The sequence below is a fragment of the Arachis stenosperma genome, chromosome 6, assembly GCF_014773155.1.
Source record: "Arachis stenosperma cultivar V10309 chromosome 6, arast.V10309.gnm1.PFL2, whole genome shotgun sequence".
Classification (NCBI taxonomy): Eukaryota; Viridiplantae; Streptophyta; class Magnoliopsida; order Fabales; family Fabaceae; genus Arachis; species Arachis stenosperma.
In genome coordinates, this window is record NC_080382.1 from 14,869,632 (window position 1) to 14,883,233 (window position 13,602).

General features: G+C 44.1%; 2 protein-coding genes across 2 annotated transcripts; both read right to left on the reverse strand.

Annotated features, from left to right (window-relative positions):
- Positions 1–6,685: 6,685 nt before the first annotated feature.
- LOC130933727 (uncharacterized) lies at positions 6,686–7,856 on the reverse strand. Its single transcript, XM_057863346.1, has 2 exons — positions 7,617–7,856; positions 6,686–7,366 (listed from the first exon to the last, which is right to left on the reverse strand). The coding sequence occupies exons 1-2, from the start codon at positions 7,854–7,856 to the stop codon at positions 6,686–6,688; spliced, it is 921 nt and encodes a 306-aa protein (XP_057719329.1).
- Positions 7,857–10,153: 2,297 nt separating this feature from the next.
- LOC130933728 (uncharacterized) lies at positions 10,154–11,974 on the reverse strand. Its single transcript, XM_057863347.1, has one exon. It carries the CDS (start codon positions 11,972–11,974, stop codon positions 10,154–10,156), a length of 1,821 nt encoding a protein of 606 aa, XP_057719330.1.
- Between the last annotated feature and the right edge of the window lie 1,628 nt (positions 11,975–13,602).

Here is a 13,602-nt window from a genome sequence, read left to right on the forward strand (position 1 = left end):
AATTCCATGTTATTTTCTTTTTCTTCTTAGATGTAAAGAATTCCATGCTGTAGTTTTTTTTTATTTATGACTGTAAAAATTAAAAAGAGTCTAAACAAAGTATTTAGAATTTCTTTCTGGAAGACTGACTTCTAGTAGTTTTACCTATTCACATATTACAAAACATGATATATAAATATAAACTATTTATATCTAAATTTTTTTAATGCAATAATATAGTAATTATTATGGTTTAATACTAGTTAGTTTTATAAAGAAGGCTTATATTTGTCTAATTAAAAATTATATCTTAAAAGTCAATGAATTATAGTTTAAATAGCATAATTTTCTCATATCATCTAAAAAGTTACAGGTTCGAATCTTTCCATTTTTAGTAAAAAAAAAAAAAGGTTATATCTTAAAAATTATATGAGAGAGAATAACTACCATGATTAGTTTATCATCCATACACAATTTAGATTATTATATCATTCATATGAGAGTAAGAAACAAGTGGGTTTTTTTAATTAAACATGTACAAAATTTTGTGATGAGTGTGATGTATGATTTGAGACAGAAACATGTGTGAGAGTGGCCTGAATACTTGTTATGGTAGCAAAGAGCAGAGAGAGAAGCATGAATTCAGCAACCTCATGGCTTGACTTTATTAGGCATCCACATGGTTTCATTTGACTCCATGCCAACCCAGCTATGGCATTCTCCTTTTTTTTTGGACTAAAGCTATGGCATTCTTCAAAGCTTACCCCTATTTATTATTGTTTCGTAGCATGGTCCTTTGGAAAAAATAGGTTAAAATAGTCTAAATTTATTTATTACAGAATATATTAAATAAAATCAAAAGTAATAAGTTTTGAAAATTTTTGGTTAATATTTTTTTATTATTAAATATTTTCCTATGAAAAAATTATTATATACTCGTCAAACACATAATAATAATAATAAAATAATAATAATAATAATAATAATAATAATAATAATAATAATAATATGCCATATTTTATTGACATTTGACCTTTTAAAATTTGACGAAATTAGTGATATTTGAACGATTTTAATTTATAGAAGCTTCTGAGGAAAAGAGAAAAGTTTACCAGCAACACTTTTGTTCTTAATCTTCAAAATTTGAATCTAGACTTTTGGTTAAAAGATAAATGTTATTAACTAATTTTATATTAATTTTTACTCTATATATTATTATCTTTTATGTTTAGTTAGAATGTCAATTTATTAATAAAATGAATATAACCATATCATATAATCATAATCATGTAATATATAACCAATATGAGTTTATTGAGTAATTATTATTTTATTGTCTGCTTAAATAAATATTAAGAATTTTAATTTCACTTTTGGTATTCAAAAATACATTATATTGTTGAATGAACAAATTTTAAATAAAACAAAAGAATACGGTAAAAATTAAAAAAAATATATATGTAATATATAGTATTAGCAAAAATTCATTGACGATCAATCTCATTAGAAAACTAACTAAGAAATAATTAATTTAGAGCTAATTAGTTAAAAAATAAGTTCATTATAAAAAAAAAATAAAAAACAATTTTTTACTATTTTAATTTTTTGAATTTTAAAATTAAAAATAAAACTATTTTTTAATTAATTAACTCCAAATTAACTACACTCTAATTGGTCTTCTAGATTTTTTCACATACATATTCCAAAATCACAGAGAAACAACACGTATATATCTTTTGCTTGGCTGTTTCCTCTTAATTATGTCCCTTTTTGTTTTGATCACAAGGAAACTTTTTTTTTCTTTAAAAAAGATAAAGAAATTGTCATCATCTAACGTTTAACATTTTTGTTGCCTTTTGAGTGATGAATGATGATAGATGGCTGCTTTTGAAAATGAGATTAGCATTAGACATATTCAAATCTTCTTTTTTTATTGTCAGGTGGATATGTTTTCCGTTATCCACCTATATATGCTTTGCCCTTTTCCTCAATAGAAAATAGGAATCATAAAACGGAAAAAAGAAAAACTTAATTACTAGATATAGCTAGACTCTCTCAACTTTGACTACTAGAAACCTTGCTAGGTTGAAGAAACGACATAAACAGGTGGAAGAAAGAACGAAAAAAAAGTGTAGAGATTCTTCCAGAAAGCAACAAATAATCAAAGACTAATTTTAATTAATAAATAAATAATTAATTATTGTGCCACATCACTATAATAAAAATTATTTTTAGTAATAATAATATAATAGTCACTATGTGTCTTTTTTAACTTAGGAATAATAATTTTGGTCCCTAATGTTGAGAGTCAAAATCAAAATCATCATCAACGTAATTTTTAATTTAAAATCGTTCTTAATGTTTTATTTCGTATTAAAATCGTTCTTTTAACTTTTTTCGGATAAAAATACCCTCCACCATCACCAGCACCTTTACCTCCACCACCAAGAATAACAATATCAATGAAATCAACATAAATTCAACAAATCAAGGAATCAGAAATTCAATAAATCAACACAAATTTAACAACCAAATCAACACACAACAATAATAAAATCAGAAAATAACAAATCAAAATCAAAATTAAAAGTAAAAGCAGAATCAGTCACAGAAGCAAAAATTCAAGCAGAAGCTCAAGCAGAAATAAAAAGCAGAGGCCAAAGCAAGGAGCAGAAGACGAAGCAAGCAACAAAAGCAGAAGTAGAAACAGAGGCCGAAGCAGAAACAAGGAGGAGCTGCAGCGAGGCGATGAGGAGCAGCGGCGAGAACGCAGCGGAGAGGAGCGGCGATACAGAAGCAGAAGTTCTCTCCCTGGCTCGCAACGATAACGGCGACGGTAGCTCCAAACTTCGCCAGTGCCGTCCCCCCTCTTCCCCCTTCCCCCTCTCCTTTTCCCCCTTTCCTCCCCTTCCCTCCCTCGCGTCCTTTCCCCTTTTCCCTTTTCCCCTGCCCCGCCCTCCCCCTCTCCCTTCCTCTTTTCCTTTTCCCTTCTCTCGTGTCCTTTCTCCTTTTTCCTTCTCCCTTGTCTCCTTGCGTCATTAGGAACCAAAACAATACTTATCCCTTTAACTTATATCTCTCTCAGGTTCAATACTTACTAAAAGATGAAAATGAAATTTACTTGTTTGAGAGGATCGCTCACTTTGTACCTCTGCAGTACTCGAAAAATTAGTCATCAAATTTTCAACCTGATAAATATTTTAGTACAAACCAAAAAAACTTATATTATTACAATAATTATATATTTGTCATTATTACTATATATTATAATATAAATTTGTTCGTTGGTCGGCTCCTGAACAGGTCGGGTGGACAGAAGATGCAAAGGTGGATAGATGAGGGTGTCTTAGTCCTGGGTGCGCTGATCGAGGGTCTGCCGAGCTGGCGAGCACTTGAGTTGGTGAACGGACGAGGGGGGGTGCCACCTGCAAAGACACTCCGACGCTCAAGTCAGAAATCGTACAAGCAGGGGGAGTGATGTAGAAAGTGACGTACCTCGGGGGAAGAGCCAATCTTCCCCTTATATACATGTCAGTAGTGGGCCCCGAGACGAGGACAGGCCCATATTTCCGAGGACGTTGTCCTGCAGCCGCGTGTGAGCCGTACAGGACGCGTGTCCGGGTCGGTTGGAGGGCACGTGACCGGGTCGGGTAGAGATCGGGTCGGACCGACCCGTGCGGTTTTTGGGCCAGGCCGTAACAGTGCCCCCACGCGCCAATGGTAGTCATAGGAGCTACCAATGGCGTGTCATCTCGCATTTCGTCTGGTCGGCTGCTCGCGGGAGGGATGTGCCTCCAACGCGCGTCTCTTGGTTGCTCAAAGCAACCGTTTTCATCGCTTCGTTTCCTGCGTCGAGCATTAAGTGCTCATAATGGGGTAAAAAACCTCGTTTGAAAAGACCATTTTGCCCCCAGGCGTTTCGCGCTCTGGAGGCAGTTTTTAAACGAGCGGTTTTGGTATTTCTGCACTTTTTTCGTACTCTCTATTCTCCCTTCTTCCTCCTTGCTACAAGGCTTTGCTGTGGTGCCTCCGTTCGTGTTTCTTGCACTTTCCCAGATTCAACTTCATCTTCCTTTCATCAATCCAGGTAACTTTCGAATCATCCCCTTTTTATGCATTATTTCTGTATGCTTGTTGTTTGGTTCCTCGATGTCACTGTGTAGCTTCTTAGTTGCGAGTAGACGTGTTAGGGGGAAAAGTACCATTCCAGGGTAGGTTTTTCTCGCTCTTTTAGCCGTTTAGTCATGTTTGGCCTTAGTCGGGGAGTCGTGAGGGTGGTGTGTGTGTTCGGTTTGAGCAACCGGTCTCTTAGACTAACTGGATGGTACCCCCATGTAGGTATGGCTCGCACGGTCTCCCGGGCATCCGTCAACCCCGCGGCGTACGACCAATACGCTTGGGTCGTGTCTGACGTAAGGGATTCCCCCAACCAAATGGGTGAGGAGGAGCTCACCGAGTTCCGACAAGCCGGATATCTGTGCGGCGGGACTGACGAGGAGGCCAACTATGACGTCTTCGTCCCGGCTCCTCACGAGCGTTTGTATGAAATCAACTTCCAACCCCGCCAGGTCGCCGACTGGATTTGGTTCTATAAAGCCATGTTCACCCAAGTCGGGGTCCGCATTCCGTTCTCCGCCTTTCAGATGGCGCTCTTAAACCGGATCTCCGTGTCGCCGTCGCAGTTGCATCCGAACAGTTGGGCTTCTATCCGCTGTTTCGAGATGGTCTGTGAATATCTCGAACTGCCGGTGTCCGTGGATGTTTTTCTCTTTTTCTTCAACCTCACAAACCCTTCCAAGGAGGGAAAACATAGAAAGGGGTTCATGTCCTTCCGGGCTGCTCAGGGTCGGAAGATTTTCGGCTTGTTCGAAGATTCTTACCATGGGTTTAAGGACAAGTATTTTAAGGTCCGCCCGGCCAAAGGTCGTCACCCCTTTTGGTTGTCTCTGGAGGGGGTACGGCTCATCCCGACTTATTGGAGCTTCGGGGCGGGAGCCAATAGTTTTATTAAGGTGGTTTATAAAAACATGTCGGCAGTAGATCAGCAGATTGCCGAGGTGCTAAACGCAGTTTTTGGGAAGAACCCTGTAAATCCCCATCTCCTTATGGGTGATCGGGAGTCCGGCCGTAACTATATTTGTGAGATGCTTTTCACTTTTCCCTTTATCTTTTTTCCCTTTTGTTGGTATTATGTGACGATTAACCGACCTCCTTTGTTTTCCTGCAGTGGATATGTCTGCGTCAGTGACTGGTCTTCCCGACCTGTTTCAGACTTTCCTTGGTGGTGGTGATGATGAAGAGGATAATGATCAATCTGTTGCTGAGACGTCCGCAGCTCCCCCAGAGGACAAAACTTCTTCAGGGCAGGAGGCCGTTGTTGGGGGGACCGGGACCTCAACGCAAGCCGCCCAGGTCGAGGTCGGGAAAACGGTTCATGACTCTCCCCCTCGCGAAGTGGTAGGTCAAGGGGGTTCGACGTCCGCTCCTGATGATGACGTGGAGGTGGTCGTCCCTACCCCTAAAAGGAAGAGGCCGGCGTCTTCTAGTCCCGAGGGGGTCCTCACCGTCATGGAGAGGAATTTTGATGCAAGTAACTTTATAGATACCCAACTCATTCCTGGCACTGAGGAGTACTTCCATGAGTCTTCCCTTGCCGGGCAGGCGAGGTGGATGTACCGAACTCTTCTGCGGGGCGCCGTGATAGCCCGGAAGGCCGAGTTTGAGCTGTCCGGGATGGAGTCTCTCCGTCGGAAATTGGACTCCGCTGGGAAGGCCAACAATGAATTGAAAAGTGAAGTGGAAACTCTCCGGCAGCAGTTGACTCAATCTTCGGAGAAGTTGGACGCCGCCGAGAAGAAGGCTACCACCGCTGAGCAGAAAGCTACCTCCGCCGAACAAAAGTTAACAGCTGCTGAGAAAAAACAGAAAGAGTCGGACGCGACGATTGAACGTCTGGTCGAGCGTGAGATGGCTCTGGAGAAACAGGTCGGCGAGGCGCAGAAGCGTACGGCCGAAGTCGAGAAGGAGAAGCAGGCCGTGGAGGCCGATCTGGCAACGTGGAAGGCCAAGTATAAAGACGTCGTCAAACAGGGTAAAGGCGCGATTTTGGGCACCGAGGAGGCCCTGAAGGCTCAAATTAAAATTGTTGCCCCTGAGTTCGACACGTCGGCAATTGGCGTTTTTAAGATTATTAAGGATGGCCAGGTTGTTGATGTTCCGAAGAAATGAACTCTTTGCTTCATCGTTTTTGTTTAGCCGTTTTGTTTTGGCTTGTAGACAGTTGTTTTTAGCCGTTTTGGCTTACGAACAGTTTAATCTTAGCCGTTTTAATTTTGGCTTTGTGAACAATGACTCTTTGGCCGCTTGCTCGTGTTGTCGCGATGACGTTTTTCTTACTCGTCCGATCGTGTTATCGTTTTTAGTAACCGTTTTTGGTTTATAGTTGTTTATATCGGCGGCCCGTGGGCTCTCGTGTAGTTGCTCGTTACAACGGTAGTTGATGACCTCCCGGGGTGATCAGTCCCGGGTTAGGTGTCGTTGCTAGTCACGACAAGATGATTTATCTGAAAAACGAAGGTAAAATAGAATGGAGAATTTGCACGAGTGTATCTTATTCGGTATTCACGTAAAAGACTTGAAAGTTACTATGAAATTCAAATGGCAAGTTAACTACTTAGCTAGATTAGCCGGCAGGTTGCTGCGTCCTCTAGGAGTAGAATCTTCTAAGGTTGTCCGCGTTCCATGTTCTCGGGACCTCCTTGCCATCGAGCCTTTCTAACTTAAAGGCCCCTTTTCCCATCACTTTCTTGATTCTATATGGGCCTTCCCAGTTGGCCGCTAGCTTGCCTTCTCCTGGGGTCGGCAGGCCGATATCATTTCGCCTCAGGACGAGGTCGTTTGCCCCGAATTCCCTCTTGAGCACTTTAGTGTTGTAGCGGAGCGCCACTCTTTGTTTTAGCGCCGTTTCTGTCAAGTGGGCCATTTCTCGGGCTTCCTCTATCAGGTCCTTTTCTACAGTTTCCTCTACTCCTTTCAAAAGCAATCGTGGGCTTGGTTCACCGATCTCCACGGGTATTACTGCATCCACCCCGTACGTTAATCGAAAAGGGGTTTCCTTGGTGGAGGATTGCTCGGTTGTTCGATAAGACCAGAGGACCGATGCTAGTTCGTCGGCCCAAGCACCCTTTTTGTTGTCCAACCTCTTCTTTAGCCCTGAGAGGATAACCTTGTTGGCGGACTCCACTTGTCCGTTCGTCCGAGGGTGTTCTACCGAAGAGAACCTTTGCCTTATACCTAAGCCGTTGAGAAATTCTGTGAACTTTTTGTCAGCAAATTGTGTGCCGTTGTCCGAGATAATGACTTCTGGTATCCCGAACCGTGTTATCACCTGCCTCCACATGAATTTTCTGCAATTGGCTGAGGATATGCTAGCCAATGGTTCGGCTTCTATCCATTTGGTATAGTAATCAATTGCCACTATGAGATATTTGACCTGCCCAGGGCCGACAGGGAAGGGCCCTAAGAGGTCGATTCCCCATTGAGCGAATGGCCGGGAGGTCGTCAGCAAGCTCAACTCGTTTGCCGGTGCCTTGGCAAAGTTGGCGTTCTGTTGGCACTTTATGCACTTTTTGACAAACTCTTTGGAATCTGCCATCATCGACGGCCAGTAGTACCCAGCTCGGATCAACTTCCTTGCTAGGGCTTTTCCTCCGATGTGGTGCCCACAGCAGCCCTCGTGGACTTCCCTGAGGACGTAGTCCGTTTGGTCGGGGTGTAGGCACTTCAGTAGGGGCTGGCTGAGCCCTTTTCTGAACAGCTGTCCTTGGATGACGGCGTATTTGGCCGCTTCTCTCCTTAATTTCACCGCATCCTTTCATCACCAGGGACTTGGCCGTGTTCTAGGTAGTTGGTGATGGGGTCTAGCCATGAAGGACTTAGGGTTGTTATGTGTAGTGCAATTGCAGGTTCCCTTGTCATGCCTTGGATGAGAGACCGGTTTCCCTCCCCTGGCTTCGTGCTGGCTAATTTTGATAGGAGGTCTGCTCGTGTGTTTCTTTCTCTGGGTACATGCTGGACCGTGACCTCGTCGAACTTTGGCTCAAGCTTTTGACCTTTTCCAAGTACTTCTGCAACAAGGGTCCTTGGCTTGATAGCTGCCGTTTACTTGGGAAGTGACGACTTGGGAATCGCTGCATACTTCCAGCCTTTTTGCGCCGACCTCTGTTGCTAGGGTCAAGCCTCCTATGAGGGCTTCGTATTCTGCTTGGTTGTTCGAGATGGGGAACTCGAATCTGACCGATTGTTCGTATACGACCCCGTTTGGACTTTCTAGGATGATCCCGGCTCCTCCGAAGGTCTGGTTGGAGGCTCCGTCCACATGGAGCTTCCATCGTGTACCCATGTCTTCGCCTGGGTCTCCTGTTACTTCAACCAAAAAATCCGCCATCGCCTGCGCCTTGATGGCTTGCCGGGGCTCATACCGTATGTCATATTGAGAGAGTTCGATGGACCAAGTCATCATTCTTCCCGCCAGGTCGGGTTTTTGGAGAACTTGTCGGATCCCTTGGTCCGTTCTGACGACCACTTGGTGACTCTGGAAGTAATGTTTTAACCTTCTCGAGGAAGTTAGGAGTGCTAAGGCTAGCTTTTCCAACTTGCTATATCTTAACTCTGCTCCTTGTAGGGCCCTGCTTATGAAGTAGACTGGTTGTTGGGTCCTCCCGTCCTCCCGCACTAGTACTGCGGCCAGGGCTTCGCTTGTTATAGCGAGGTATAGGTACAGTGGTTCCCCGTCCCTTGGCTTCCCGAGAACGGGAGGTGCCGCTAGGATTTCCTTGAAGTGTTGAAAAGCTTCTTCGCACGCGGGTGTCCACTCAAACGCCATCCCTTTCTTCATGAGGTTGAAGAATGGCAGGGCCTTTGTCGCCGAGGCCCCGAGAAATCGGGAAAGTGATGTCAATCGCCCTGCCAACCTCTGGACGTCCTTGACACAGCCCGGGCTCTTCATCTGAAGTATTGCCTGGCATTTCTCCGGGTTGGCTTCTACCCCTCTCCGAGTTATCATAAATCCTAGGAACTTGCCGGCTTCCATGGCGAAGGCGCACTTGAGGGGGTTCAGCCTCATACCATGTTGACGGAGGGACGCAAACACACTTGCCAGGTCGTTTAGGAGGTCGTTAGGTCGTGTCGTTTTTGCCAGGATGTCGTCCACGTAAACTTCGACCGTTTTCCCTATGAGGTCGTGGAATATCCTGTTCATCAGTCTTTGATATGTCGCCCCTGCATTTTTCAAGCCAAACGGCATTACCTTGTAGCAGAAAGTTCCTCCTGGCGTTATGAACGCCGTTTTGTCTTCGTCTGGTCGGTGCATCGGTATCTGATTGTAACCGGAGTAGGCGTCCATGAAACTCAGATACCGGTACCCCGCCGCAGCGTCAACGAGTGCATCTATGTTGGGGAGAGGGAAGCAATCTTTGGGGCATGCTTTGTTAAGGTCAGAGTAGTCCACGCACATTCTCCATCTGCCATTGTGTTTTTTCACCAATACCACATTTGAGAGCCACGTCGAGTAGTCCACTTCTCGTATGAAGCCTGCTTCTAGGAGGCCGGCCGTTTGCTTGGCTACCTCCTCTGCTCTTTCCGCCGACATCTTTCTTCTTCGTTGAGCCACTGGGCATGCTTCCGGCTTGACGGCTAGGTGGTGTGAAATGATTTGTGGATCAATGCCCGGCATGTCGGCTGGCGTCCATGCGAACAGGTCCTTGTTGGCCCTTATCATTTCAATCAAAGGCTCCTTCAACTCATGCGGGAGGTTCTTGTTAACGAATGTGAATCTTTCCCCTTCGTCACCGATGCTAAATTTCTCCAGGTCCCCTTCTGGTTCCGGCCTCAGGTTGTCCTCTACTCTGGCATCGAGGTCGGCTAGGAATACGCCGGATGCTTCCTTGGACTTCTTTCTGAGGGAAAGGCTGGCGTTGTCACAGGCGACCGCCGTCTCGAGGTCTCCTCTTATGGTCCCTATGGATCCATCATCGGTGACGAACTTCATAACTAGTAGCTTGGTGTTGATTATGGCCTCAAAATCATTGATTGTCTTCCTTCCCAAGATGATATTGTAGGCTGTGGAGTCTCGGAGGATCACGAATTCGGCCATCGCCGACCTTCGGCCTTGCATCTATCCTACCGAGATCGGTAGGGAAATGACTCCGTCTGGTTTGATGAAGTGGTCGCCTAACCCGATAACCCCGTGCTGGTGGGTCGTCAGGTCGGCATCCTTCAGCCCCAGTGCGTCGAACACGTTTCGGAACATGATGTTTGAGTCGGCCCCAGTGTCGACAAGGATCCGTTTGACGAGGCCGGTTCCTACTCTGGCCGTGATGACCATGGGAGGGTTTTCCGGGGCGTCGCTGAACCATTGATCTTCTGGGCCGAAAGAAATGGACGGGGGTTTTTTGGTACTTTGCACTGGTGAAGATGAGATCGCCAGAACCTTGGCGTCTTTCTTGTGTGCCGACCGGGATTTTGGTGCAGTGTTCTTTGCCGTTACCACGTTTATCACCGTGAGGCCGTGGTCTCTGTCTTCAGGCTCTTGTCGCCGCTTGACCGGGCGTGTCTTGCCTTCCTCGTCCTGGTCGCGATAACGCCTTCTCGGCTCCCTGATGAGATGGGAGAACGCTGCCAGCTTTCCTTCCCTTATCGCTTGCTCTAATGCATCCTTCAAGTCGAAACAGTCCTGCGTTTGGTGGCCATATCCCTTATGGTAATCACAATAAAGGTTCTTGTTTCCGCCTGTGCGGTCCTTGAGTGGTCGGGGCTTCGGGAGAATTCCTTTCTCCGCAATTTGTTGGTAGACTTCCATGATGGGGAGGGTGAGTGGAGTGTAGTTAGTAAATTTCCCCACTCGAGGGAACGGTCTAGGTGCTTTGTTTGGCGCCTCCTCCCTGGCCTTTTCTTTCGCCCTCTCCCCATCGCCACCGAACTGACGAGCCTGGCCGTAACCAGACTGCCGCTTATTGGCAGCCACGACTCGGCTGACTTCTTCATCGTTTATGTATTCTTTGGCCACTGTTTGGATTTCATGCATCGTCCAAACCGATTTCGTTGTAAGGTGCTTTCGGAAGTTCTCGTTAAGGAGGCCGTTCGTCAGGCAAAGACTGGCCACCGAATCGGTTAAGCCGTCGATTTCCAAGCATTCATCGTTGAACCGATCTAAGTACCTCCTGGTCGGCTCTCCCTGTCTTTGGGTTACCCCGAGAAGGTTGATAGGATGCTTGGCCTTTGCTATTCGCGTTGTGAATTGAGCCAGGAATGCGCGGCTGATGTCTGAGAAATTGTAGATAGAACCTTGAGGGAGGCCGTTAAACCATTTGATCGCTGGTCCTGCTAAGGTCACCGGGAAGGCACGGCATCTCACTTCGTCGCCTACTCCCTCTAGATTCATTCTGGCCTCGAAGGCCGTCAGGTGTTCTAGAGGGTCTTGAGTTCCGTCGTACCTCATGTCCGTTGGCTTGTCGAAGTGTCTCGGCAGCCGGACCTCGAGGATAGATCGGTGGAACGAGGTGGCGCCCATTATCACAGGTTGTCGTGTTCTTCCGTCTTCGCGACCTCTTGTCGCTCGATGGGTCGGTCTGCCTCGGGAGTAGATGATCGTGTCATTTCGTCTCCTCATTATGGGTGACTCCTCCCGCGAACTCTCTGCCTCCGTCCGCGGGCGGCTTCGGTAAGAGTCTTCCTCCTCGCTTCCGGGAGACGGGGTATAGCTCGGATCGGTAGAGCGTCCGTCCCGCTCCCTGTCGGCAAGCTGCCGCTCCAGGTTCTGGACTCGGTGGCGCAGCTCTTGCATTATTATGGCGCTATCGCCGCCTGTTCCTCCGAATGGTCGTGTCCCCGTGCGTCGATGGGGGGACCTTCGCCGCCCCCCTTGCGAGGCGACGGAGGCTGCCCCCTCCGCTCCGGCAGCCCGGCCCTGGTCGCCAAGACCCAGTACAGCTTCCATTTAGACTTCCCCACAGTCGGCGCCAATGTTCGTTGGTCGGCTCCTGAACAGGTCGGGTGGACAGAAGATGCAAAGGTGGATAGATGAGGGTGTCTTAGTCCTGGGTGCGCTGATCGAGGGTCTGCCGAGCTGGCGAGCACTTGAGTTGGTGAACGGACGAGGGGGGTGCCACCTGCAAAGACACTCCGACGCTCAAGTCAGAAATCGTACAAGCAGGGGGAGTGATGTAGAAAGTGACGTACCTCGGGGGAAGAGCCAATCTTCCCCTTATATACATGTCAGTAGTGGGCCCCGAGACGAGGACAGGCCCATATTTCCGAGGACGTTGTCCTGCAGCCGCGTGTGAGCCGTACAGGACGCGTGTCCGGGTCGGTTGGAGGGCACGTGACCGGGTCGGGTAGAGATCGGGTCGGACCGACCCGTGCGGTTTTTGGGCCAGGCCGTAACAAAATTATATAATTTTTGTAGCTATTAAAATTTTTTTTATCAACAATTATATAATTATCATTAAAATTTTTTATCGACAAAATATAAAATAACTACTATGTCATTCTCGATATCAATTATTTTTATTGTTGCTGATGATACAATATTATCCAGTTAAATGCTTAAATTTATATAAAAAATAAATCTCAATTGAATGAACACCATCATATGGTTTCATTTCTTTTCTTTTTTTAATTCTGCTATTGCAAATTTTGAGTCTTAACTATTCTTAGTTTCTATAGAAAGATACTTTACATTCTTTTTAAATTTTGCGCGGAAAAAAAGAGAAAAAGTCACTCCTTTTAAGATATATTTGAAGGTAATCTTCAAATATCTTTTATTATTTTCAACATAAAAAAATATTAAAAAATTAGCAGAATTTATTATTTTTATTAGTAATTAGTTATTAATATTTAAAAATATGAATTAAAAATATATTATTAAATTATTAGACTAAAAAAATTATACTGATAACTAAAATATTAGTAAAAAATAATAAATTCGACTAACTATTAAAAAAATTAAAAAATATATAATTTCTTAAAAACAATTTGTGTAAAAAAATGTTAGAGAGTCAATAAAATTTGTTGTTGTTAATCAATATTCAATTATATTAATATTTAAAAATATGAACTAAAAATATATTATTAAATTATTAGACTAAATAAATTGAATTGATAGCTAAAAATAATAGTAAAAAATAATAAAATTTGATGACACTTGAGCATTTTTCTTTTGTATATTTGTGATTTTTCATTTTTGTGTAACAAAAAGTTACTCCTTTTGAATATATTTATATTTGAATGTAATATTGAAATATCTTATATTATCATTTATATACTATAATGAGTTATAAAATAGGATAAAGTACTATATTAGTTTTTTATGTTTGAGCGTAATTCTATTTTGATTTTTAGGGTTTAAAATGTCCCATTTGAATTCAAAAAAGTTTTATTTAGCTTCAATATAGTTTCACTGGACGTGAGTCCAAAGTTAAATAATTAATGGAATATCCTGCATAACAGTAGTACAAGAAAAAGATTGATAATTTAGAGAATAAGTACAAGCTCCAAAGGCATAAAATCAACCGTGAATTCATCAATACATTTATTTATCATTCTCCTTAGTTTTATAAAAAATAT

What these genes read in the sequence shown, in the direction of transcription:
- LOC130933728 (XM_057863347.1), bottom strand. Translation starts at nt 11,974, where the DNA reads ATGGAAGCTGTACTGGGTCTTGGCGACCAGGGCCGGGCTGCCGGAGCG.
- LOC130933727 (XM_057863346.1), bottom strand. Translation starts at nt 7,856, where the DNA reads ATGAAAGGATGCGGTGAAATTAAGGAGAGAAGCGGCCAAATACGCCGT. An exon ending in ATGATGGCAGATTCCAAAGA is followed by an intron (nt 7,367 to 7,616) that starts GTTTGTCAAAAA and finishes ATGTGGAGGCAG; the next exon opens with GTGATAACACGGTTCGGGAT.